General features: G+C 43.8%; 1 protein-coding gene across 1 annotated transcript in view; it reads left to right on the plus strand.

The window, feature by feature from the left end:
• The window catches only part of ank3b (ankyrin 3b), a 345,654-nt gene that overhangs the window by 109,041 nt on the left and 208,782 nt on the right, over positions 1-27,831 (plus strand). Inside the window, 1 exon segment of the mRNA XM_048609156.1 lies at positions 14,654-14,755. Coding sequence (XP_048465113.1) covers positions 14,654-14,755 — 102 coding nt within the window.

The raw sequence follows: 27,831 nt of genomic DNA on the forward strand, positions 1-27,831 counted from the left end.
GGCTTGGGATCACGTTATGCGGTCACAAAACATGGCTATATTAATTTTAAACTTCAGCTTTTGTTGAGAAAATGGTGATAACAGAAAGTGCTGGTCTGAGTGTATTATTGTTGAGTATTGCACTAACTATTACTCAGTGTCGGCTGATGGTCAGCAAATGGACACTGGATGCACAGTCATGAGGCGTTTTAAACCAAAGTTAGTGAAAAAGATTAACTGGGTCACACCACTCCTGCAGCCCGTCAACAAATTGTGTTGTACAACGCTGCTGCAGAGAGTATTATGCAGCAACAAGGGAGCACAGGGTGTTTATAAAACCATGGTGCTACTTTTAACAACTTGAGTTCCAATGATGGGTCATGTTGGTTTAGAAAAGTTAACTATTTCTCTCTCCACACATCTGCTGTATTCCAGCAGTTTCTGTTTTTATTTCAGATTTCCAGCATCCACAGTACTTTGTTTTTATTTAAACCTTGGATGTACGTATGATACAAGTAAACTGTAAATCCCAGAGGAAGCCATAAATTGCATAAAACAATGAATGTTAATGAAGATGGACTTTAATTCTATTGGGCTTTTTCCTTGAGTGTCTTACTCTTCACTCATCTTTAATAAATCAAAATAATATTAATAAGGCATTAAAAATGTTACAAGTTACAATTTTACATAACATTTATGGTTCACCTGCTGAAGCAGTGTCCTATGCTCAGAGTTCTCAGGTACAGCTTAGTCCTTTTCGAATGCAATAGAATTGTCTCTTGTAATTATTTCCACGAAACTGATCAAGCTTCATGACGTTGAGGACCTTTGCATTCCATTCCTGATGGCCAACAATGTGGTTTTAAATGTGAAAGCCAGATGCTTCAACCCTGAGAGTAAACACAGGAAGCACTCAGCAGGTGCCTGACATCTGTGGAGGGAGAAACCGAATTATCTTTTGAAGGTCATCAATAAAAACAGATGACCTGATTAATATATGATTGCTGATTGTGGGATCTTGCTTTGTGCAAATTGCTGCTGCACTTCCTATTTTGCATGGCTGGCTGCAGTTCAAACAGTAGCTGTGAAGTTTTACAGGGCCTGCTGAGGTCATGAAAAGTGCAACATAAATGCTTCCAATGTTTCCAGCTCCACATTTATCGACTATATAAATGCAAGTCTTTGTTGTTGTTCAAAGCTTTTATTAGAAACACGGAGACTAGAGAGTTCAGATGTGCACATCTTAACAGCATTTGGTTTTGGGGGCCAGTGTAAAATTTTGGGCTGGCGCTAATTTTCTTGGTGTGGGAAAGGTGTCACATTCAGCCTGGTCTCAATACAATAACGCGAGTCAACACAGTGTGGAGCTGGATGAACACAGCAGGCCAGGCAGCATCTTGGCCTGCTGTGTTCATCCGGCTCTACACCTTGTTATCTCAGATTCTCCAGCATCGGCAGTTCCTACTGTCTCTGAATCAATACAGTGTGGAGCTGGAGGAACACAGCAGGTCAGGCAGCATCAGAGGGGCAGGAGAGTCGATGTTTCGGGTTTACACCCTTCCTCGAGACTGGGATCTCGCGAACAAGGACTGAAGGGGTGACTCGGGGATTCTCACTGTCCCAGCCAGGGGGAAGCGGTGCTGGCCAGAGACAAGGCCACAGCTCTGCATTACCAGCTCTCTGAATTCCTCCCGTGCAGTATCTCAGCTCCCTGCGCGAGGAGACTGTGACAACTTGTGAATTGTTTCGAATTAATTGTGAAGCAATTGCTGCAAAACATTTTTCTGCACTGAAGTTTGTGAAGATAATTGACTCAGTTCCATTCGGTTTCTGGTCTGGAACTGGTTGAAACCTTTCAACTGGTGTTTATTTTCCCACACTCGACTCATAGAGCCGGCATTTACATCAAGATGCCGATTACTGCAGATCACCAGTGACTCTATTCCACATCCTGTTGACAGCATACCTGTACTCGCAAGCCTGCTACTGTGGGATTAATGCCAGTTTGAAGTTATGCCCACAAACTCATGTCGAAATGCATTGGGTGGATTGTGCTTAGAGGCTGCAGGAAAAGACACTGGAGAAGCCATTTTCAATCATGATTTGGATTTTTGGAACCAAAAGCACAGTTTCTAAAGTTGTGGATGACACTATGTTGGGTTGAGAGGTGGGAAGCATGCACAGGGTCAAGATGTAGGAGAGCTGCAGCAAGTTACGATGTAAATAATTTTACTGGATGAAAAATCAGTTTGTTTAAAATTACTTGTCGCTATGAATTTGGCCAGTATTTATTGCCTGTCACTATCTTTGGCCAGAAGGCAGTTAAGTACCAATCACATCAGGCAGAACAACAGCTCAGTGGTTAGCACGGCTACCTCAAACCCCCAGGATCCGGGTTCGATTCCACCCTCGGCCGACTGTCAGTGTGGAGTTTGCACATTCTCCCCGTGTCTGCATGAGTTTCCTCCGGTTTCCCCCCACAGCCCAAAGATGTGCCGTTCAGGTGGATTGGCCATGCTAAATTGCCGTAGTGTCCAGGGATGTGTAGGCTGAGTTAATTGGCCATAGGAAATGCGGGGCTATAGGGATAGGGTAGGTATGGATGGGATGCTCTTTGGAGGGTCGGTGTGGATTTGATGGATCAAATGGCCTGCTTCTGCACTGTAGGGATTCTATGATTCACATTGCTGTGGGTCTGGAGTCACATGTAGGCCAAATCAGATAAGGACAGGAGATTTCTGGGTAATATTCTGGGTACCTGGGTTCAAATCCCACCACGGCAAACAGTGGAATTTGAATTCAATAAATATCTGGAATTAAGGATCTAATGATGGCCATGATTCCATTGCTGACTGTCAGGAAAAACCCATCTGGTTCACTAATGCCTTTTAGGGAAGGAAACTTCCATCCTTACCTGGTCTAGTCTACACATGACAGCAATGTAGTTGACTCTTACCTGCACTCTGGGCAATAAAAGCTGGTCTGGCTCACAGCTCAAATGATTAAAAAAAAATGATAGTCACAATGAAGCTCACATTTTATTCTAGATTTTTATTGAATTCGCACTTCACCACTTGCTATGGCAAGATTTGAACCCATAACCCCAGGGATTCAGGATTACTGGTCCAGTGATGACACTATTACTCTACTTCCTTCCCAACAAGTAACTTGCAAATGAAGTTCAATGGCAGATGAATGGTACAATTTAGCAGGAAGAATACTGAAGTTATTTATAACTTGGAAAGTGCAAGCTTTGCCACAAATTGGTAAGGCTTTGCTCAAAAAAAAACCAAACCATGTATGTGGCATTATTTCTAGGGGGATAGATGCTCTGTAACAGGCTTCGATTAGCCCAAACTTGCTCCAGGGATATGCAAGCTAGGTGGGTTGGCCATGGGAAATGCAGAGTTGCAGGGAGAGGGTCGGGGGTGGATCTGGGTGGGATGCTGTTCGGAGGGTCAGTGTGGACTTGATGGGCTGAATGTTCTGCCTCCACACTGTCGGGATTCTATGTGGGCGTTGCTGATAAAACCAACATTCATTGCCCATCCCTGCAACTAGGTGTTTTGCTAGGCCATTTAACGGAGCTCTTAAGAATCAACCATATTGTCTTGGGTCAGGAGTCATATATAGGCCAGATTTCCCCAGTGAAGTTTGATGTCGATTTATTGATAGCTTGCTGGTCATCAGCACCGAGAGTGGCATTATAATCCGGATTAAGGAATTGCATTTAAATTCCATCAAGTGGGATTTGAAACCTGGGCTCTCAGTCCAGTGATATTACACTGATCATCTCCCCTGTGTCCTGTGCTTGGAGTTCTCAATGGGTTTTGTTCTTTGTAATTTCCAAGAAACTGATCAAGGCTCCATGGCATTGAGAAACTTTCTATTTCCAATTCCCAACAAAGTGGTTGTAAATAGACAAGAGCAGATGCTGGGAAGCTTGATTAAAATTGGAGAATGCTGGCAGTATTGGGAATGCCTCCAACATATGTGGAGAGAGAAAAAATCTTTCACTGACTTGGATTTTTATCCCATGGCTGTTTATGGGATCTTGCTATGTGCAAATGGATGTTGCAGTTCCTGTTTTGAAACAGTGACTGCCGCTTGAGTGTGTTTCATTGGTTATTTCATCATTTGGGGGCTTCCTGAGGTCATGGAAGCCACTATATAAATGTCAACGCTTTTATCATTTTCTTATTTTTGAAAGACCAAGATGAGAGATTTCAGCATTGCAAATCATCTGACACTGTTTCAGGGACCAGAGCGAACTTTCAGACAGGACCTAATTTCCTTGCAATTTTAAAGGTGTAATGTTAAGCTTGGTCCCAATATAATCATTGCATAAAAGAACAGTGTTCCTGGGTTCCCATATTATGGTCCCAGATTATAAAAAGAATGTAGAGGCGCTGAAGTAATTGCAAAGAAGATTGACCAGAATTATGCCAGAAATGTGTGGGTATATATTTCAGGTAGGGATGGACAGGTAGCATCTCTTCAATTAGAAAGGCTGAGGGGCTGATCTAATAGAGGTGTTTAAAATGATTTGAAAGCATGAAAACAGAGAAAATGTTTCTCCTTCTGGGGTAGAGCATAACCAGATATGGATTAACTGGAGAATATACAGCAGGTCTGTATGGCTGATGAAAACCAGATGATGGAAATTTCTTGTTTCCCCACATCCTGTGTTTTATCCAAGTGAGTTGTGACTGCATTTTGATTCGAAGGGTTTAGCATTTAGAACTGAATAGTGCCAGTAATTAGCAGTATAACACTTCAACTACTGTGAGGGTTGAGACTTGAATAGCATTAATAAAGATGGGTGGAAGTACAGAATTATACATTTTTGCACTAGTTTTATGAACTATGTTTCATAATCACATGGTGTGAATCACACACCAACAGCTGATGGCCAGGTGAATAACAGCATGACAGACTCCGAAGGCAATCAAATCTGCCAAACTGATTACTTTCAAATCAGTTGTGCTGTCATTTTACAAATCGCCCACTGAAACTGGACCTTCCCAGTTTGTGTTTATCTTAGCTTTTAAACTGCAGGATAGTTTCATCCAGCTTTCTGTCTTGTTTTAAACCACAAGATCAATGTTTTAAATCTCCCAGTGTCCGATGATGCCTGTAAAGCTGAAATGTTGACACAGTCCCCAGCCTCACTTCGCAATCTCTTCATTTTGTTACTTGAGCTGAAGGTAAAGTTACGGGTCTCTGTTACCCAGGCCTTCTATCTTTAACTGGACCTAAAAAAAAATGTGATGTTCCTTGAACATCACTCCCCAATACCCTCGTCCCTGTTGACACCTGGATGCAAGTCAGACTTGCAAGAGAAAAGAGAATAACTTATGGCATTTTAGCTTATGTCCAGCTATAACAAGCCAAGGCTTTTGGATTGGTCAGTTGGGGGGCATTGTTGGAGTAGAGAGAATATAAGAAAACTGGAGAACAGACATAACATGGTCAGTTTCTGAAGTGATGGGATTCAATATTGAGACCTTTAGGCTGTAAAATATACCGCATTTGCAACTGAGTGAGAAGCAGGTTTGGTCACTACTTTCAGATCAGATGCTGGGAACACCTGCTACCAGCATCGGATTCCCCCTCTATCTTAGCGTCACACTCTTGACTTTCTAGATGTTTGTTTCTGAGCCTCGCTTCTGATTCAGGTTAAAATTATTCCAGTTCCTATTCCACAGAATTATCTTAAACACTGGGTTTGACTCTCCCATTACCTTGTAACTGGATCACATTCTCCGTCAAATCAGAATCCCTGAGAGCCCACTGCTCATTCATGTTCCCTCAGCCCACATTTTCCCTCTTGTCCCCCTTGCCAGTGGTTCATCACCACCCTTCCCCGCTTGCTGATACTTGCTGCCCCTCACTTTGATCAACTAGAGTTGGCAGGCCTCCAGGAATTTCCTGGCATATCTCTGTTTGGCTTGTGCTATTATGGATGTGTTGTCCCAGTCGAAATCACGACCTTGTTTGTCCGTGTGTATCATGACCAGTGAGAATTGATCGTGTCTCTTGGTTGGCTAACTGGTGTTTGTGTGTCCTTATTGTCAGTTTTCTTCCAGTTTGGCGTACGTAGTGTTTCCCAATTTTGTATATTAGTTTTATTAGTTGTGGGTACGGGGTCCTTTATTTTAATGGCATAATAGCACAAGCCAAACAGACATGCCAGGGAATTCCTGGAGGCCTGACATTCCAACTGGAAATCTGTCAACAAACACATTGAATTGGACCTGATATACAAACCGCTGGAAAACAGAACCGGAAGTAATGCCAACCATCCCAGCAAACCGAGGCATATAAATAACAAGTGGGACAGAACACCAACGCTTGACCGGAGGTGCACTGACGATGTTACCTAGCAGGGTGACGAAACGTCTGCAAATAAACACACCGGCTCGGCGAGCAAGTCTACAACGTCAGAGGTTTATATAATCACGAGGGGCATAGATAAGGTGAATGACAGGGGTCCTTTCCCTAGGGTGGGGGAGTTCAAAATTAGGGACATATTTTTAAGGTGAAAGGATAAAGGTTTAAAAAGGACATGAGGGGACAACTTTTTTATGCAGAGAGTGGTTCATGTGTGGAATGATCTGCCAGAGAAAGGGGTTGGATGCAGGTACAGTTACAATGTTTAAAAGACATTTTGATAAGCTCGTGAACAGGAAAGATTTAGAGGAATATGAGCCAAGTGCAGGCAGGTGGGACTAGTTTAGTTTGGGATTGTAATCGGCATGGGCTGCTTGGACCAAAGGGTCAGTTTCTGTGATGTATGACTATATAACTGTAAGTAGCTGTTTACACAGAGTCTGTTGTACTTTGGAGCAGCCAAAGGGCAGTGAGTGTTAGTAAATTATTGGGTCTTTAAAGACTTAATGTCAATAGATTTGAAATAGTGCTAGGAAAATGAAACATCAGCCATGATAAATTGACTGGGTTAGCAACACTGAGGGGTTGAATAGCCTCTGCTGTTCCTAATGTCTCAAACAGAAAAACTGCATGCGGCTCTTGAGAAGTGGGTGGTCCACTTGTACGGCACAATATTTATCCTTTTGAATGGAGCAAAGCATATTATGTGACACGTTCCACACAGCACTCTTCCCAAAGGCTGGCACACAGTCAAATTCAAATGAAATAATTCTCACCCTCTAATCGCCTGAGTGTAAAATAACCATTGTATCGAAACACAAACCTGCTAAAATGAAAACCATGCATTTTTCAATCACTTAGCTTGATGGTGCAGGGCTGGAAACCGAAATGCTTGTGCTTCAATCAGACCGCACGGAATATAATTAGCAGCGCTCTTTTTCAATTATCTAGAAAGATATTGCCCAGCATAAAGCCTGTTCACTCATTATCTAGGAGCTCACCTTAATAATTACAATTGTTAAGGTAATTGAAATAACAGTGCAGGAAACACTAAAGGTGGCTGTCAGTTTCACTCCATATGAGCATTCGATTTAGATAGTTGGGGGCATTAGAGTGAAGGAATTTAGCACTGGGGAAAGGGCTGGGCTGGTGTGTTTCTCAGATTCCCAGCGTCAAGAGCTCCCCATATCTGCTTTCGTGGCAATTTGAGTGAAGCTGCACTAATGTGGCATCTCATCCGCCGACTGTGACTGACCAGTGCTCCTGATCGGCTCAAAGATCACAACAACACAAGTTTGTCTTCTGCCTTTTTACAAAATGAAACTGAAGGGTGTGTTTCCATGCTGTATGACTCTATAACTCCAGAGATGGCCCAAGACCATTCCCAAGATGACAATTGGATACGATTTGGCACTGAGTCACACAGAGCGATTAGGGCAGGAGAATCAAAGACCTTTTAGAAAAGGGGGGAGAGAGAGAGAGGTTAAAGAGGCAACAAGGTGCAGGGCTGGATGAATACAGCAGGCCAAGCAGCATCATAGGAGCAGAGAGGCTGACGTTTCGGGCCTAGACCCTTCATCAGAAAAGGTTAAAGAGGCAGGTTGGTTTAGGAACTGTGGAGCAGGGAACAAGTAGAAGTGGAAACCAGCTTTTGTATTGAAACTGGGGAGGTTGCAGACCGAGTGCACAGCATCCAATCATTCGATGCCCCCTCCTGCCTCTGTCTCGGGAGGGCCAGCTTGGAAAATTCATTTGGTGCTGCCTGCAATTCTCTGAAGCAAATCTGAAAATCAGCCTTTCAAACATGCTGCGGAGATTCCAAGCTGAAACCCTTACTGAGGGACATCTACTGATAAAGGAGGAAGCATTTAGAACAAAGCTGTGTTGTGTTCACTTTTTCTACCTTCAACATATCTTGGTAATTGATCCTGGTATGAGAGTAATCATGTATTTTACAAAATGTGTCCCGTTATCTCCTGGATTCAGGAGAAATTAATCAGAATTTTCTTAAAGTAATCAAAACAGGCTACAGTCTTCCAAATATAGGAAAAACCAAAAAAAAACTGTGGATGCTGGAAAGTTTTCTGCTGCATTTTTATATAAATGATTGAGAAGCATGACATTTATGGTGCACTGTTTGAAGTTAGACATTAGCTAGGTATGGTAAAGCCTTGACAGTACGTTTGTTGGAACATAAACAGTTTGATTTCTCAGTACTGCTGTGGTTGATGTGATACCGTGTGCCCAGCAAACCATGTTATCCTCATCTTCAGAGAAGAGTCTATATATGGCCCCAGAGCCAGGGCTGCAGTGTTGCCAACCAGGCAAATATATTGTAATCATCGATACATTCAGTGTCTTCTCTTACCAGTGGATTTCACTGAAATTGAATAAGAAAACACTGATGTCCTCTCTACACTGTAGATCTACAAGGTTGGCCCCAGTCTGTTTTCTGCATTTAAATGCAGCTAAAGGAAATAACTGCGCACCCCAATCTGAGTTGTATTGGCTTCATGGCATTGTGACCCAGGAGAGCGTTTACTCGATTCAGGGAAGCGAACATCTCTGGAAGAGCTGAGAGATGTGATGCAGAATGTACTGTAAATAATGAGAGTTGATGAAGAACAGCGTGCGGTGTTATGGGGAGAAGGCGGGAGAATGGCACTAAATGAAATGCTCATTTAGAGATCCTTTGCAGATATGATGGGCTGAATGGCCTCTTCCTTCTTGTCACAATTCTGCCACTGCTGCAGACAAATTCTTAAGCTGACAGAAATGTTTACCTCTGTGTCAAGGGAGCTGACATACAAAGGGGTGGAATTTATATGGGGATTGTGGAGGCCTGGAGTGGGGTGGCCAGCAGGCTGGGGCCTGGGTGTGATCAGCCCATCACAGGTGCTAGTCAATGGCTTGCAAGCCTGGTTGGGGTCAGCCCAGAATGGGGGAGAGTGAGAGCATGCTGTGGAGAGCTCCCAGGGTGGAGAGACAATAGAGGATTCTGATGTTTATCTTTATTTAACTTTATCTTCCTACTTTATTTTTTGAAGAACTGTAACTGTAAAGAACTTTATTTCTCTAGTTTTGTACCTGATCTATCGTAATATCTAAGATTTGTAACTAGGTGCTTTGTACCTAAAATGGCACTGTGTGTGGTGACATTGTACCCTTTTCGCTGTACTCCTGCACTTTTGTACTTCAGTACACATGAAAATAAACCTAATTCTAATTCTAAACTGTACCTGAAGTATTACATTCCATTCCGAAACACACCCCTCAGGATGGGTATACTGCTGCTGAGATTGATGCTGCAGACCTCTACTGGAATGCTATCTGGGCTAAATTATCAGGGTAAGTTGCATAGACTCGACTTAAAGTTCCCTGGATAATAGGAGATGATGGGGTGGTCTAATTATAAAGTTTAGGATAGATGCAGAGAAACAGTTTTCTTTGGTCACTACAGACGAAGAGTGGGGGACTCAATTACTAGGGGTCACGATTTCAAGGTGAGAGGGGAAAAGTTTAAGGGAGATATGTGTGGAAAGTTTTTTACGCAGAGGGTGGTGGGTGTCTGGAACGCATTGCCAGCGGAGGTGGTAGAGGCGGGCACGATAGTGTCATTTAAGATGTATCTAGACAGATACATGAATGGGCAGGGAACAGAGGGATACAGATCCTTGGAAAATAGGCGACAGGTTTAGATAGAGGATCTGGATCAGCTCAGGCTTGGAGGGCCGAAGGGCCTGTTCCTGTGCTGTAATTTTCCTTGTTCTTTGTTCTTAGTCTTAAAATTATATTGAGGCCACGTGGGCAATGTTAAAAAGCACTTTTCCGTGATAATTGTAGTTGAAATTTGCAACACTTGCCAAAATGTTTTGGAGCCAGGGCAACTGATAATTTGAGAAGTAATATTACTCGATATTGTTAGGTTATTTAGTGACAGGGACACAAGGTGGCTAAATCGAGATCAGCCTCAATTATTTTAATGGCGAGAAAAGCTCAAAGAACTAAATGGCCTCCTCATTTTCCTATGCTCCTTCAAATGACAGATTTTCTCCTACACTTGCCAGTACAAAATTTATAAAGGGAGCAAACAGCACAGTGTCGAGAGAGGCACTTCATATGATGCATGGCTTACAACTGCTGCAGAGCTACAGTGACACTGCGGTCATGTGATGTAAATAATTGTGCTATAAATAAATGAGAATCTTTCCTATGAAGCTGGTAAATCTCATTTTCTGTGTTGTGCAATATGTAATTCCTCATGTCACAATGCGGTCACATAATAAACATATCATGTTATAGTCTTTAATCACTTGTGAGCCAACTTTTTTGGTTCTGTGCCCAATGTGGACCGACAGCCACGTAAAATGGGCAAGTGATCTGTAGTATTTGCTGGAATATGAAAGGCTCACCTCAACTGAGTGCTGGTTGTGTGTGAGTGGACCTGATCTCAGTATTACCTAAGTGTTATCGATGTCAAAATGTCACCATGTTTACACAGTTGCTATTTCTATCAGGGCGGCTGTGGTTAGCACTGCTGCCTCACAGCGTCAGGGGCCCGGGTTCGATTCCACCCTGTGTGGAGTTTGCACATTCCTCTCCCCCCTACTATGTCTGCATGATTTCCCTCTAACAGTCCAAAGAAGTGCAGTTAGGTGGATTGGCCAGACTAAATTGTCCCATATTGTCCAGGGATGTGCAGGCTAGGTGGATTAGCCATGGGAAATGCAGGGTTTCAGGGATAAGGAAGGGGTCTGGGTGCGATACTGTTCGGAGAGTCAGTGTGGACCTGATGGGCCGAATGGTCTGCTTCCACACTGCAGGGATTCTGTGACTTAGCCTTTTTTGCTCTTCAGTACGAGAAAGGTTAGGGTGAATACTGTCAGCCTCAAACATTGAAAATTCTTGATACAACTAGATGCCAGTTTGACTTCTTGGATTTCGAACTGGAATCTCATATTTCATGCATCACTCAGACTGTGGTACTGTAAATCTGAAGGAGGGTTGTGCTGCTGGGGGGTGCTGTCATTTGGAGGCCAAAGCCATGTCTGTCCTTTCATTTCAAACATGAATGTCCCCAAGGTGCTATTTCGAATAGCAGTAGCGGAGTTCTCCCTGGGGGTACTCTGGCAACATGTATCTTTACAACCAGCATGTTTTTCGAGAAATGTCAAGAATGTGGATTTATATAATACCTGTAACATAGTGAAGTGTCTCAAGCGGTTTCACAGGAGTGTTATCTTATGCCATTAGACATCAAGCTCTGTGAGGACATAATGAGGCAGTTGATGAAGAGGGAGATTTTATGTAGTGTCCCACAGGCAGAGTGTTTTAGGGAGGAATTACACACCTTAAATGTAGGCAACTGATGGCATTGGCTGCCAGAGGTGGAATGATAAAAAATCAGAGGCTAATGTTTGGGGGAAGGCAGATGTCTTTTAGAGTAATAAGGCTGCAGGAGATTCTGGAGATAGGGAGGGTTCAGGCCGTAAAGTGAGAATTTTAGGTTGAGGCTTTGCTAGACAGGATACCACTGTAGCTCAAACTGGGCACTGCAGAGATGGGTGAACAGGACTTGGTGCGAGTTAGGATATGGGCAGCAGAGCCTGGATGCCCTCGATTTCTGTGAATGGTGAAGCGTAGGACGCCAGCTGAAGAGAATTGCATTGGGTGAGTCTGTAGAGGGCTGAAATGTTCTGACGCAACGCGCGAACTGAGACAAGGGGCAAACATGGGCGACAATATGGAGTCAAACTGACGTCAAGGTGATGGAGAGATTATGGGGTCAACTGCTCAGTTTAAAATGAAGTAGAACACCAAAAGTAGCCAATAGTCGATTTGTGGTGAGAGAGCGGGGTGATATCAGTGGTTAGGGAACAATGTTGATGGCAGGACTGAGTTGTCACCCTTCCCAACATTCACATGAAGGAAATGTCTGCTCATCAACTCTGGGTTGTTGGACATACAGGGACAGAGGCAGCTGAGAGGTCAAGCGAGGTCAAGGTGAGATGAAATAGGACATTCTCAAAGGACATCTGGCACCTGACTTTCTGATATTCCTGAGGTGCAACATGTCAAAGCTTTGCTGTTGGTGGGACTTTAATGGGAATAAATTGACGACCATTATCCCTAGATTCAAACAACAGTGACAATTCAAAAGAATGTAAAACATTTTGAGACAACCTGAAGGCATGAAAAGTACTTTCTGATATTAACACTGAATGCTTGACTTGTGTTGATGATTGGGAGTCGGCATGGACAGGAGGAGGTGATGCCAGGGGCTTGGGAGAGGATATGGAGACATCTAAACATCCCCGACCAATAAAACTAAAAGCATTAAAGTCGGAAAGTTCAGAGTTTATTCGATTGAGTCAATTGATTTGTAGTTTCAATAGCTAAAGAAGGTATTTCAATCCTTACACACAACATGGGTCTCGGTTGATGGTGGTCAGAGCGATGTATTTGAACTTCATTGTAACTTCCTGGAGTTGTCCCTTTGGGAGCCATGAACGGCCCTTCTTTTTGCCCTGGTGATAGCCTTCATTATTTGATCCTGATGTAATTTGAGTTGTAGAGTCAGTTTCATTGAGTCATACAGCATGCAGACCCTTCGGTCCAACAAGTCTGTGCCTACTATGTTCCCAAACTAAACCAGTCCCATCTGCGTGCATTTGGCCCTTATCCCTCCAAACCTTTCCTATTCATGAACTGATCCAAATGTTGTAATTGTACCTGCATCTATCTCTTCCTCTGGCAGTTCATTCCACGTATGAACCAGCTTCTGTTTTGGTCTAGGCCCGAAACGTCAGCCTTCCTGCACCTATGATGCTGCTTGGCCTGCTGTGTTCATCCAGCTCTACACCTTGTTATTTCAGATTTTCCAGCATCTGCAGTTCCTACTATCTCTGTTTTTAAACATTGCCCCTCGTCCTTTTTAAATCTTTCTCCTGTCACCTTAAAAATGTGCCTTAAAAATTTTCATGTTTTCTGCAGGAGTTTCCAATGTAGCTATCCTGATTCTGTTTTTTCACCTGTTCTTCAGCCCTAGCTATTCTTTCTCTTCTGATTTCTGTTATACCTTCTTTGTCTTGAACTATTTTCATTTCTGTCAGTAACCGTGCGACTGTAAGAAATAGGAACAGGAGTAGGCCATTCAGTAGGATCATGGCTGATCCAATATTCCTCACATCCACTTTCTTGTTCTTTCCCCATAACCATCGATTCCCCGAATGATCAAGAATCTCTCTATCTCAGCTTTAAATATACACAGGGACTCTACCCCCACAGCTGTCTGAGGCAAGGAGTTCCAAAGACTCTCAACCCTCTGAGAGAAGAAATTCCTCCTCATTCTCAGTCTTAAATTGGCGCCCCTTTAATTCTGAGACAATGCCATCTGATCCTACAATCTCCCAGGAGGGGGAACATCCTCTCAGCATTTACAGTGTCGAGTCCCTTAAAAACCCTATGTGTTTCAATGAGACTGCCTCTTGTTCCTCTAAACTCCAGTGTGTAGAGTCCTAACCTGTACAGCCCTTGCTCATAAGGCAATCCCTCCGTACCCAGGAATCATCCTCATGAACCTTCTCTGAACAGCCTCCTATGAAATAATATCTTTCCTTAAATAAGGGGGGCAAAACTGCTCACATTACTCCAGATGTGGTTCGGTTCCACCCTCGGGCGACTGTCTGTGGGGAGTTTGCACATTCTCCCCGTGTCTGCATGGGTTTCCTCCAGGTGCTCCGGTTTCCTCCCACAGTCCAAAGGCTGTGCAGGTTCGGTGGATTGGCCATGCTAAATTGACGATAGTATTCAGGGATGTGCAGGCTAGGAGGATCAGCCGTGGGAAATGCAGGGTTATAGGAATAGGGTAGAGGGGTGGGTCCTGGGTGGGATGCTCTTCGGAGGGTCAGTGTGGACTCAATTGGCTTCCACCCTGCAGGGATTCTATGATTCTCTTTCCCTTGACTTGCTGATTGTTTCTGCAATTGTCTGTTTTTTTGTATTTTGGACATGATGATGTTCTTCACCTACAGTGCCAACGTGAAACTGTCACAAGTGTCAATTACGCTCCGTGCTTAAAGATACTGCACCATCTTTTAATAATCACCCGTGGCTCCTTTTACATTTGGAAAGTTCTGCTGAGGGCAAAGAGGATGAAATAGAGTCAGTGGGAATTTCACCTGGTCAAAATTGTTCACATAATGGAGGATGTCCCTCACCAATAGATGTGCAGTTAATATTGTTATGTTAACCACATCTTTTCTCCCTCTTCTCCTAACAGACTGACACCAATGCAAGCTATCTACGAGCCGCTCGAGCGGGCAATTTGGAGAAGGCCCTTGACTATATCAAAGCTGGAGTTGACATAAACATCTGCAATCAGGTTTGTGCACTCTGCATTCATTCCCGGCTTGACTTTGATGTGAGTCTTGCTGAAACACGTCAACACCTGGTATATGCGTTTTCTCGTCAAATTCCTGCCCAGTTTCCAAATCGCGCAAACTCTCAGAATATTAAACTGACGAGAGAGCATGCAATTCATAGATTAGATCCTTTACCCCTTGATCACTCTGTTGCAATACTCCGAGGCAGAGTGGGACAGGCAAGGAAGAAGAAACCTTACTCGGGTAATTCATTCTGCGCGTTATTATATTTTTCCATTCCCAGTGCTTCAAGTAGAAATCTAATGGTGTCAGTCTCGGCTCAGCAATGGACTCTTATCCCTGAAACAGAACGTTGTGGGTTCAAGTCCCAGCCTTGAGACTCGAGCACAAAACTTAGGCTGACAATCCGATACGGAACTGAAGAAGTGTTACACAGTCGAGAGGTGTTGTGTTTCAGATATGAAGTTAAACTGAAACCCTCTTGTGTGTGCACAATATCCTGTGATAGAATTCAACGAAAAGAGGGGCAGGTTTTCCAAATTCCTGGCCAATTTTTATCCCACAATCACCATCTAAAACAGGTTATCTAAATGTCACTGCTTGTGTGCAAATTGGGTACCATGTTTTTATTAACTTACAACAGTGATCTCACTTTACAAATGCTGCATTGGCTGACAAATACTGTGGGTGTTTTGAAGTAGTGAAGGGCACGAGGTATATGCAGGATGCTTGAAATCTTCGTTCCAGGGTCAGTGCTAAATCAGCAGGACATAAAGTGGCGGATTAGCATTAATCCTTCCGTACCTCTGAAAAAGCTGAGCTATTTTTGGAAGTTACATGGTATCTACCACAGGGGAAAGAGGTTGGCAAGGGCTCCAGGTGAGGATGATCACCTCAGGGTGTGGTTAAGGATAAGTCCAGAGTAGTCAGACATGCAAAATGTGGGAAATGGATTGATGTGCCCAATATGATGCCATAACACAATGTGGTGATGCTGACACAGGGCTATCTCAGCGTCAAAATGTAGAAACACGCTCAGTAGGAACAGGAGTAAGACATTTGTCCCCTGCAGCCTCCTCTGCTATTTCATATGATTGTGGCCAATCTTGTATCTTGATGTCATTTTCTTGCTTTCTCCCTGTTACCCCTTGATGCCTTTAAGATCTGAAAACAATCAATCTGTTCCTTGAATATAGTGAGTAACCAGGCCTCCACAGCCCTCTGTGGTAGCAAATCCCACACGTTGACCACCCTCTGAGTGAAGAAATGTTTCCTCATCTCTATCCTAAATGGCTGACACCGAAGTCCTAAGACTGTAACCCCTGTTACTAGATTCCCCAACCAGGTTAAACATCCTCTCTGCTTCTAGTCCACCCAATTTTATATGTTTCAATCAGATTCCATAAGACCGTAAGACATAGGAGCAGAAATTAGGCCATTCAGCCCATCACATCTGTTCCACCATTCAATCAGGGCTGATACGTTTCTCACCCCCATTCTTCCACCTTCTCCCTGTAACCTTTGATCCCCTTGACAATCAAGAACCTATCTATCTCTGTCTTAAATGTATTCAATAACCTGGCCTCCACAGCCTTCTGTGGCAGTGAATTCCACAGATTCACCACCCTCTGGCTGAAGAAGTTTCTCCTCATCTCCATTCTAAAAGGTCTTCCCTTTACTCTAAGACTGTGCCCTCGGGTCCTAGTCTCTCCTACCGATGGAAGCATCTTCCCAACATCCATTCTGTCCAGGCTATTCAGTATTTTGTAAGGTTCAATTAGAACCCCTTCATCCTTCTAAACTCCATCAAGTATAGACCCAGAGTCCTCAAACGTTCCTCATGTTAAACCTTTCATTCCTGGGATCATTCTTGTGAACCTCTCTGGACCCACTCCAGGGCCCGTACATCCTTCCTGATACTCTCAATATTCTAAATGTGGTCTGATCAGAGCCTTCTAAAATGTCAGAAGTACATCCCTGCTTTTATATTATACTCCTCTTGAAATAAATGCCAACATTGCATTTATCTTCCTCACTACCAACTGAACCTGCAAGTTAACCTTCAGAGAATCCTGGACTAGAACTCCCAGATCCCTTTGCTTGCAGATTTCTGAATTTTCTCTCCATTTAGAAAATAGTCTATGCTGTCATTTTTTTTCCTCAAGTGCATGACCTCACACTTTCCCACGTTGTACTCCATCTACCACTTCTTTGCCCACTCCCCTAACCTGTCTAAATCCTGCTACAGCCTCCCTGCCTCCTCAATACTACCTGTCCCTCTACCTATCTTTGTATAGACTGCAAACTTAGCCAGAATGCCCACAGTTCCTTCATCTGGATCATTAACGTATAAAGTGAAAAGTTGTGGTCCCCACACTGACCCTTGTGGAACACCACTTGTCACCGGCTGCCATCCTGAGAAAGACCCTTTTAACCCCACTCTCTGCCAGACAGCCAATCTTCTCTCCATGCTAGCATCTTGCCTCTAACACCACGGGCTCTCAACAGCCTCCTGTGTGGTACCTTGTCAAAGGCCTTCTTGAAATTCAAATACACCCCATCCACTGGTTCTCCCTGATCTAGTCAACCAGTTACATCCTGAAAAAACTCCAATAGATTAGTTAAGCATAATTTCCCTTTCATAAACCCACGCTGACTTTGCCTTATCCTGTTCATGCTTTCCGAGTGTCCCCTTATTACTTGACCATTTTCACCACTACTAATGTTGGGCTAACTGATCTGTAATTTTCCGTTTTTCCTTCTCTCTCCCTTTTTAGATAGTGAGGCTACATTTGCCACCCACCCTCCAAACTGTAGGAATTGCTCTAAAGCCTGTAGAATCGATTATAGAATCCCTACCGTGTGGAAGCAGACATTCGGCCGTTTGAGTCCACACTGATCCTCCAAACAGCATCCCACACAAACCCATACTCCCATCCTAACCCTGTTGCCCTGCATTTCCCATGGCTAATCCCTGGACAGTATGGGCAATTTAGCATGGCCAGCCTACCTAACCTGCACACCTTTGGACTGTGGGAAGAAACCAGAGCACGCAGACACAGGGAGAATGTGTACACAGACAGTCGCCCGAGGATGGAATTGAATCTGGGTCCCTGACGCTGTGAGGCAGCAGTGCTAACCTCTGAGCCACTGTGCTGCCCATAATCCTGAGATGATTACCTTTGAGTTCCTGCTTTCTTACTTTATGTCCTGACTCCCTGTACTCTGCTTGTAGGACTATATCCCTTTTCGTAACCTATGCTGTTGGTTTCGATATTACCATGACAACTAGCTGTTTACCCTCCCAATCCCGCATGTCCTGTAGCCACTTTGAGATGTCCTTGACCCTAGCACCAGGGAAGGCAACGTACCATCCTGGAATCTCTTTTGTGGCCACAGAAATACCTTTCTGCTGCCTTTGCTATTGAATCTCCTTTCGCCAAAGCCCTGCCCCTCCCCTCTTGGACACGAGAGCCACCTTTGGTGCCATGAACTTGCTGTCCCGTCTCTCCCAACACTATCCGACACAGGGAGGGGTCATCCACAGAGACTCGTGCAATAACTGCCTTCCTTTACCCATCTGATGGTTGCTTTTCCCCTTTCTGCCTGTTAATGTTTATCTGTGGTGTGACCACCTTCAGTGAACACGCTGTCCACCGTAATCTCAGCATCAGCGAGCCCACCCGCTACTCCAGCTCCGAAACATGGACTGCGTTTCCTGCGCTGAGAAAATAGAGGCTGGGGAAGGTGCTGTAAACGAGCTGAAAACATCTGTCTATGGTTTCCCACATAGTGCAGCAGGAGCATGTCATGTGTGCAAGCTCTGCTACTGTGACTAGACTAACCTCTTCAGTTAGTCCCTTTAAGGAATACTAACTACACTGGGGACCCTTTTCCTCAACTCTGAATACTCCCATTACAGTCCAAAATCCTACCCTTATTTTGTTTAAGCTCATGGCTTACAGCAGTTCTTTTTCCATAGAAACCCTACAGTGTGGAAACAGGCCCTTCGGCCCAACAAGTCCTCACTGACCCTCAGAGCATCCCACCCAGATCCATCCCCCATTCCCCATTCCCCACCTAATCTACACGTCCCTGGACACTATGGGCAATTTAACATGGCCAATCCACCTAACCTGCATATCTTTGGACTGTGGGAGGAAACCAGAGCACCCGGAGGAAACCCACGCAGACACGGGGAGAATGTGCAAACTCCACACAGACAGTCACCCGAGGCTGGAATCGAACCTGGGTCCCTGGTGCTGTGAGGCAGCAGTGCTAACCACTGAGCCACCGTGTTGCCCTGTTAGTTAGTTTTGTTAGTGGAAGTAGAGGATCATGTGAGAGCAGTAGGAGAGATAAGCAGAGACTAGTGAAGGGATGACACTTAGAAAGACCTTTGCAATTTGGAGTAGGTGCTGTGAGTCTGGTGAACAAAAAGATTGAGTGTTGGTGAAGAGGGGGCAGTCATCAGGAGGCTGTAATGATGCAGGAGGTAAAATAAAAGGCTGGCAAGTATTAGACCAGTCAGATTTGGATCATGAGAGACGTAATACCTGGGAGTAGGTGGTCCTGCAATAAGTCCTTCAACTTCCGGCTTTCAAAAGGTTAACTTTCTTTGACTACAAGTTAGAAGTATGTGGTGCCATGGCTTTGACCCAGACCTGGGTGAATGTCCAGGAGCGGTATGCTAAAATCCCACCATTCAGCTTCAATATTTGATTTCAGTTTAAAGTCAGGAAACTATATGCTGATGCCATTTAAAAGTGACTGTGAAGCTATTGAGTCCATAACAACTCAAATAGTTGACAAATATCCTTCAGAGAGACATGCCATATTTAGCTGGCCTAGCGCATATGTAACTCCAGTCCCATGCCAAAGGGGCTCCCTGTAACTGTCCTCTGAAATGACCGTTGCATCAGGGCAATGAGGGGTAGACACTGAAAACTACCTTTGACAGTGATGATTATATCCAGCTGAGTGACTTCATCTTAAAGGCTCAATTTTCCTCTGCACTTTTATACTTCATTTGTTTCTTTTCCCCACTGTAAATCACTCCAATTTCCTGTCGGTGTGCAGAATGCTACAGAAACGAAACAAGTTGTTGTTGAGTTGCAGCATCTTTGGGCCACAGATAAGCAGGAGGAACTGCTTCTAATGGGAAGTCAGGGCAGACACCACGCATATACACGTAAAGCTGGACTGTCATATTTGAGATGTACATAGATGTGAGGTTTTACCATGATGTAGGATACAGTGAGGGGGTGGGGTATACGGTGAGGGGGTGGGGTACGGTGAAGGGGTGGGGTACGGTGAGGGGGTGGGATACGGTGAGGGGGTGGGGTACGGGGAGGGGGTGGTATACGGTGATGATGTGGGTACGGTGAGGTTGTGGGATACGGTGAGGGTGTTGTGTACAGTGAGGGTGTGGCGTACGGTGAGGGGGTGAGGTATACAGTGAGGGGGTGGTATACGGTGATGATGTGGGTACGGTGAGGGTGTGGGATACGGTGAGGGTGTTGTGTACAGTGAGGGGGCGGGGTACGGTGAGGGGGTGAAGCATATGGACGTTATTGCCGTGAAGCACACACTGAGTGGCATGAGCCAATAAACCACAGACATGTTTTGCCCATTCCTAATCTTACCTTTTGGGAAAACAGCAATCCATCATATTACTGTTTATAAATGATTACTGTCCTGCTCCTTGGTTACTTGAGTGTTGTCCTCACTGAGCATCAATCTTCCATGTTCTCTTCACTTTTACTTCTTGAAAGTTCTGCTGCCTATATACAATTCCACACCCAGACCCACTTTGGTTACAATCCTTATTAAAACTGAGACTTTTCAAAAGTGAATTGAATTTCCCAGCAACTGACGAAATTCACTTGTGTGACAAGATTTTACATTTTAAGATTTTTGCTCTAACAAACAAACCAGCATGTACAGAGACTAACCTTACTTAGCAGAATACTAATATACCATAGGACATAGGAACGTAGCCATTTAGCCAGCTCTCCCGTCTAATGCAGTCGTGGCTGATCGAATATTTAAATGTCTTTTACCCACAGTATCACCAGATAGGAAACATCTCCAATAACTAACAGACCTAACCCAAAAAAACTTTTATGCCAAGTTTATACATTATGCCTCACTATCAGCAGATATGTAGATTTATTACCAAACTCTCCTTGGCATTCTCTTCACCACACCAGGGCAAGTGTCTTCAGTATCTTCTGAAGATCCTTTTGAACAAACCACCTGACTATCGTTGTGTAGTGAGGCACTCTCTGGTAACTCCTAGGTGACCCTCTCATGTTTCATCTCTTTCAACAAATGATCTGTTCTCACCAGAATTCTGTTCAGGGGTTAACACAAAATTGTCTCTCCCTCCGTTTGGGCAGCTATTCTTCTCCTCTCCAGGTTTCTCCGAGTCCATTAGATTGTGTCAAGCAAGACCAGCTACCCCTCTTTCGTGCCAAGGTGTGAAAACTGATACTTGAGTTACAACCTGTGCCTCATTCCCCATAACAATCAAATAACATGGGTTTTTCTCTGGGCAAAGTTTGCTCTGCTTTCAAAAATCTGCTTTTCTATTCTTACAACCAAATAATCTCTCATGTCCCCACATCACACTCTATCTGCTATCGGGTTTACCCACTCACCTGACCTACTTACATCTCTCTGCAAACTATTTGTGCCCTGCTCACGACTTGCATTCTCACCTACCTTTGTATAATCAGCAAATTTAGATATATTCATCTCTGTCACTTTGCATAAGCCTCTAATACAGGTTGTAAATAGCTGATGTCCTGATACTCCGCTAGGCCCCCTGCCAATGTGAAGAAGCCCCATTAAACTCTACCTTCTGCTTCTTGTTCATTAACCAGTCCTCTAAGATAAATTGCCATTGTCAGCTCCCATCTTGTGTACTAACTGTTTGTGTGGCACCTTAACAAATGCCCTTTGAAAATCCAAGTATACCATACTTACTGGTTCCGTTTTAATCTACTTTACTAAATGCATCGCCAGAAAGTGCATTAAAAAAAGGTCCATTGATTTTTAGCTAATCATATGGTGCTTTTCTAAGGGTAATACTATATTCCAGCTAAAAAAAGCAACAAACTGCAGATGCTGGAAATCAGAAACAATATCAGAAATTGCTGGAAAAAACTCAGCAGGTCTGGCAGCTGAGAGAAAGCAGAATTAATATAGAACGTGGAACGATGTTGTGACAAACATGATGCCAAATGAAACTAATTCCTTTTGCCTGCCCTTGGTCCATATCCCGGCACTCCTTGCATATTCATGTGCTTTTCTAAAAGTTGCTTAAATGCCCCTATTGTATCTGCCTCACCAACACCCCAGCAGTGCATTCCAGACTCCTATCACTCTCTGTGTAAAAAGCTTGCCCCACATGTCTCCTTTGAACTTTCCCCCTCTCACCTTAAATGCTTGCCGTCTAGTATTAGACAGTTCAACTCTGGGAAAAAGATTCTGACTGTCAACTCTATCTATGCATCCCATAATTTTATAGACTTCTATCAAGTCTCCCCTCCGACTCCGCCACTCAAGAGAAAACGAGCTGAGATTTTCTAACTCATACCCTCTAATCCAGGCACTACCCTGGTAAACTTCTTCTGCACCCTCTCTAAAGCCTCCGCACCCTTCCTGTAATGTGGCGACCAGAATTGAACACAATACTCTAGTTGTGCCCTAACCAATGTCTTATAAAGCTACAACAATAGCGTTTTAACCCGAAATGTTAACTTCAATATATTCCAGTCCTTTGATTGGCATGTGATTCCCTGCTTTCTCCTTGAATAGTAATGATGCCTTTACTAGCTTCCAATCTGTTGGGAATGCTACAGAATTTAAGAAAGTTTAGAAAGTCATAGTTAGCACTTACACAACCTCTTGACCTATGTCTTTTACCACCACCCTAGAATGTTAGCCAGTAAATCCTGGGGATTTAAAAGCTTTTAGTCTGTTGAGTTCCTCTGGCGTTTTATCCCCAGTGAATTCCATCATAGAATCCCTACAGTGTGGAAGCAGACCATTTGGCCCATCGGGTTCACACCGACCCTCCAAACAGCATCCCACCCCCTACTCTGTCCCTGCATTTTCCATGGCTAACCTACACATCCCTGTACACTATGAGCAATTTAGCGTGGTAAGTCCATGTAACCTGCACATCTTTAGGATGTGGGAGGAAACTACACGCAGAGAATGTGCACACTCCACACAGACAGTCGCCCGAAGCTGGAATCAAACCTGGGTCCCTGGTGCTGTGAGGCGGCAGTGCTAACCACTGAGCCACCGTGCCACCTAATTAGCCCCTGGATTACCCACTACTTCTAGTAACTACTAACGTTTGCAAAGCTGAAGTTTGAGGTGACAAAACAGCAGATAAAGATTTCAACAGAAGGGGCTGATGGCAAAGTAAGATAGAAGATGAGGAGCGTTATGGAGAATGATGTGAGATTTAAAAATTAGAGAGGGTCACATGAAGGTGCATTTGGGATCTAAGGGCCAAAGACTGAATGTTTGAATTTGACAGTTTGGTAAATGAAATGGTTTTAAGGGCAGATCTTTCTAAAATCCAGTTTACATTTAGCTGTAACAATAAATGATAGGGTTTGTTTTCAATCCTAGTGTTAAACAGGGGGGACGATAGTGTAATAGACCAGTGATCCAGAATCCCAGACTAATGCACTGGGGATAGTGTCATTCTTATCACAAGAGCTGGTGGAATTTATGTTCACCTGATTAGTTTTCAGTTCCAGAATAATCTCAATACCAATAACCATGTCGCTTGTCATAAATATTCACGAATATCCTTTTGTGGAAGGAAATCTGCCGTCATTACCGTGTCTGGCCTACATCTGATACCATTAGAGTGTGACAACAAATGGGGTCAGAGTAGGGAAAATTGGCAAAAAAGGCAGGATTGAAGCTATGAAATGATAGCCAGTGCAAGATTGCACAGCGATCACCGTTTGGAGCAACATGTCCAAGGGTGTTACCATTTCAGAAGGCCTGAAAGCTAACCCTTTGCCATTGCTTCTGATCCTCCTGACACCCATCTCCTGGGACCCCCACAGACAACGCCTCCACCCCTGCCACCACCACTGCCACCGACCCCGACCCCGCCAAATACCTGCAAGAAAAGAAGGGTATAGGCCCGAAACGTCAGCTTTCCTGCTCCTCTGATGCTGCTTGGCCTGCTGTGTTCATCCAGCTCTACACCTTGTTATCTCTCGCAGTTGGATCCCTGAAGACTCACGCCGCCCCACCCACCAGTCCAGCAAAGATCTCTGGGATCAAAAAGTTGCCAGTGTCTGATCAGCCTGCAGCTTTTGAAAGGGAGGGGCTAGATCTTCAAGGCCCCTTACATTGCTGAGAGGCTCTTAATCAACCTGATTGGCATTGGATCTCATGAACGATAGCATTGGTCAGGGCAGCAAGTCAGTTACCACCAATGATGTCTATACCCACCCTGAAAGCGTAGAACACAAAATCTTGGCCAAAATTCTGTTGTCATGGCAGAAGACTCAAAAAAAACAATCCAAACTATAGTAGAGATGCCGTGGGCAATCTCATTCCCTCGAGGGAAAATACTGATGGGAGTAAAGGCTGATATGTTTCCTTCACAGGATGATCTGCAACCTAGGGTCTGCAACAAGTGGCTGTAGAGAGAGAGTAAATACATTGGTTGTAATCTTCCAAAATATCATTAGTTCTAGGAAGGCCTCAGCAGATTTGAAAGAATGGCGACAGAAAGCAGGAAACCATAGGCCAGATAGTCTGTCATTGGTCAAATGTAGTAGCAAGATATTTAGGAAATCATATCATCGGGAAGAGTCAGCATGGTTTTGTGGAACAGCAATCATGTTTGATAAATCTATTCTGCTTCTTTAAGGGAAGCAGCATAGATAAGGGAGAACCTGTGGTGTACTTGAGTTTCCAGAAGACATTTATTAGGGTGCCACAGCAAAAGCTACTTCAGAAACATTTAAAAGGCATCTGGATGGGTATATGAATAGGAAGGGTTTAGAGGGATAAGGTGCCAAATGCTGGCAGATTGGACTAGGTCAGATTGGGATGTCTGGTCGGTGCAGAAGGGTCTGTTTCTGTGCTGTATGACCTTATGACTCCATTAATAAAGGCATATTGATGGGGTAGGGTGGGGTTAACATATTAACATGGATTAAGGATTGGTTAACTGGAAGCAGGTTAAGGCTAACAGGAGGGAGAATGTCAGGGTAAATGAGGCTTTTTTCATGTTGGCAAGCTGTAAGTAATGGAATACCACAGTGTAGTGATTGTGATGGGGTCAGCTAGGTGGACCTCATAGAAAATGAGTTCCCTGATTGGGGCTGTTAACCTGTTAACCAGGGAGCCCTGGCTGACAGTTAAGAATAGGAGTGTCGGAGGTTCTGTTCACTCTTGAGAGCTGGCTCTGAGGGAGCTGGATCAGTGTCAAGGACTCTCCCTGTGTAAGTAAAGGGTGACGTGTTGACAGGCCTCTGTGGAGTTATTTCAACAGGGTTCAGTGCTGGGAGCTCAACTCTTTTCAATCTATATCAATGTCTTGGATGAAAGGACCAAAGGTATGTTAGCGATGAAACACAGATCAGTTAGAAATTAAGTTATGAAGAGGCCGTTGGGAGTCTGCAAAAGGGAGTCGGTAGGTAAGTGATGGGCATAAGTTCGGCAGATGGATTATAATGTGGAAAAATGTGAACTTGTCCACATTGGCAAGACCAATAGAAAAATAGGACCTTATTTAAATGGAGAGCAACACCAGAACTGAATTACAGAGGATCTGGACATCCTTACACATGAAGCATTTAGTGTGCAGGTACCATAGGCCAGATAGTCTGTCATTGGTCAAATGTAGTAGCAAGATATTTAGGAAATCATATCATCGGGAAGAGTCAGCATGGTTTCGTGGAACAGCAATCATGTTTGATAAATCTATTCTGCTCCTTTAAGGGAAGTAATCAGGGGGAGAAATGGAATGTTATTAATCATTGCAAGAGGAATGGGAAATAAGAGTAGGATTGTTTTGCTGCAGTTTTACAGGCCATTAGTGAGACCATATCTTAGGGAACTGTGCACAATTTTGTCCTCCTTATTTAAGAAGAAAGGACACAATTGCACTGGAAACAGTTCAAAGGGTTTACTTAACAGATTCCTGCAAAGTGAGACTTACCTCTGAGGAAGTTTGTCAGTTTAGGTATATCCTAGAAGAATAAGAGGTAGTCATACTAGAAAAAAGGGTGGATGTTGAAAGCATGTGACCCCTTGTGGCAAAGACAAGAACTGAGGGACACAGTTTAACTATAAGGGGTCTCCCAGTGAAGATACAGATGAAGAGATGCTTTTCTCTCAGTGGTGAGTATGTCGGTGGGCAGGGGCAGGGTTATTGAATTTTTGTAAGGCAGAGCTAGGCAGACTTTCGCCTAATAAGGGAGTCAAAAGTTATCAAAGTGGAGTTGAGGAGAGAATTTGATCACCCATGATTTAATTGAATAGCTGAGTAGGCCTATTCCTGCTCCAGATGTTTTGTGCGTATGTTTGTATTTATTGGAATGGGTTGAAGACTGGCTAATTGACAGGAAGCAGAAAATTAGGGTAAATAGTAATTTCCAGATTGGGAAAATATAACAAGTGGAGCACTGTGGCCTCGACTATGTGCAATTTATATTAATATATCCTGGATGAGGGGACTCACTGTCGCATTGCCAACTTTGCTGAAAGTACAAAGATAGGTAGGACTGGAAGTTCGTGAGGAGAATTGTAGAATTGTCTGCAGAAGAGCCAGCAAACATTCAGCAAGTGGGATCAAATGTGGGAAAATGTGAGGTTGTCCAGTTTGGTGGAATGAATAAAGGAGGAGAATATTATTTAAGTGGCGAGAGACTGCAGAAAGTTGCAGTACAGTGGGTTCTGCATGAATCACAGAAGTAATTGGGAAGGCAAATGGAATGTGCAACGGATACATATAAAAATGGGAATGTCTTCTGAGAGTACTGTATATGGTTTCAGTCTCCTAACATGAGGAGAGATACACTTACAGTGGAAGCAGTTCAGAGAAGTTTCGCGAGGCTGATTCCTAAGATGAAATAGTTGCTTTCTGAGGGAAAGCTAGCATCTTGTGCCTGTATTCGTTGGAATTTAGAAGATTGAGAAGCGATCGAATTGGAACCCGGAATAATTCTGAAGGGTCTTGACAGAGTTGGCGCTGAGACAGGGTTTGCCCTTAAATAAAACAAAGAAGTGCAGATGCTGGAAATCTGAAACAAAAATAGAAATTGCTGGAGAAACTCAGCAGGTCTGGCAGCGTCTGTGGAAAAAAAGCAGAGTCAACATTTCGAGTCCAGTGACCTTTATCAGTTCTCATTGGGAATCTAGAACTGGAGGCATATATAGGTGAAGAAATAAAGGATCTCCCGTTAAGTTGGAGATGAGAAGACATTTCTTCTCACAGAGGGTCATTTGTCTTTGGAATTCTCTTCCATAGAAAGCAGAATTCAATGCATGCAAACCTGAGTTAGAGTTCTGTGAGGGAGTCGAGGGCAATTGGGAGATGGCAGAAGAATGGAGTTAAAGGCACAATCCAATCTATGATGGTCTTATTGAACGGTAGAGCAGACTCAATAGGACAATAGACCTACCCCTTCTACCTTTCAGGATCTTATGCAAATACACTTTAAACCTCTGCTCCCTGGTTGAACAGGGCAACCAAAGTGTGCGATATTTCAAACCAGTTTAATGTTTCAAGCTATGCCGTGCTTTGAGTGATAAAAGGTGCTGTCTACGTCGTGGAGGCACTGGGAGAGATGTTTAAAATGACATGATTTTCCTTTACTTCGCCCCTGCAATCTACCCACCCAGTGGCAACAGCTCAGAAAAGAACAGTGATTAAGGTGCAAGTCATATTCAAACGTAAAAGACATTGAAATGTTTATCATTATCACATTGTCTTTGGCACAAATTGCCACTCCAACACTTAACTGCCTTGACATTTACCCCACAGTTTATAACCTTGATTGTATCTCATGGATTTGTT

Source organism: Rhincodon typus, chromosome 20, assembly GCF_021869965.1.
Source record: "Rhincodon typus isolate 14 chromosome 20, sRhiTyp1.1, whole genome shotgun sequence".
In the NCBI taxonomy this organism is placed as follows: Eukaryota; Metazoa; Chordata; class Chondrichthyes; order Orectolobiformes; family Rhincodontidae; genus Rhincodon; species Rhincodon typus.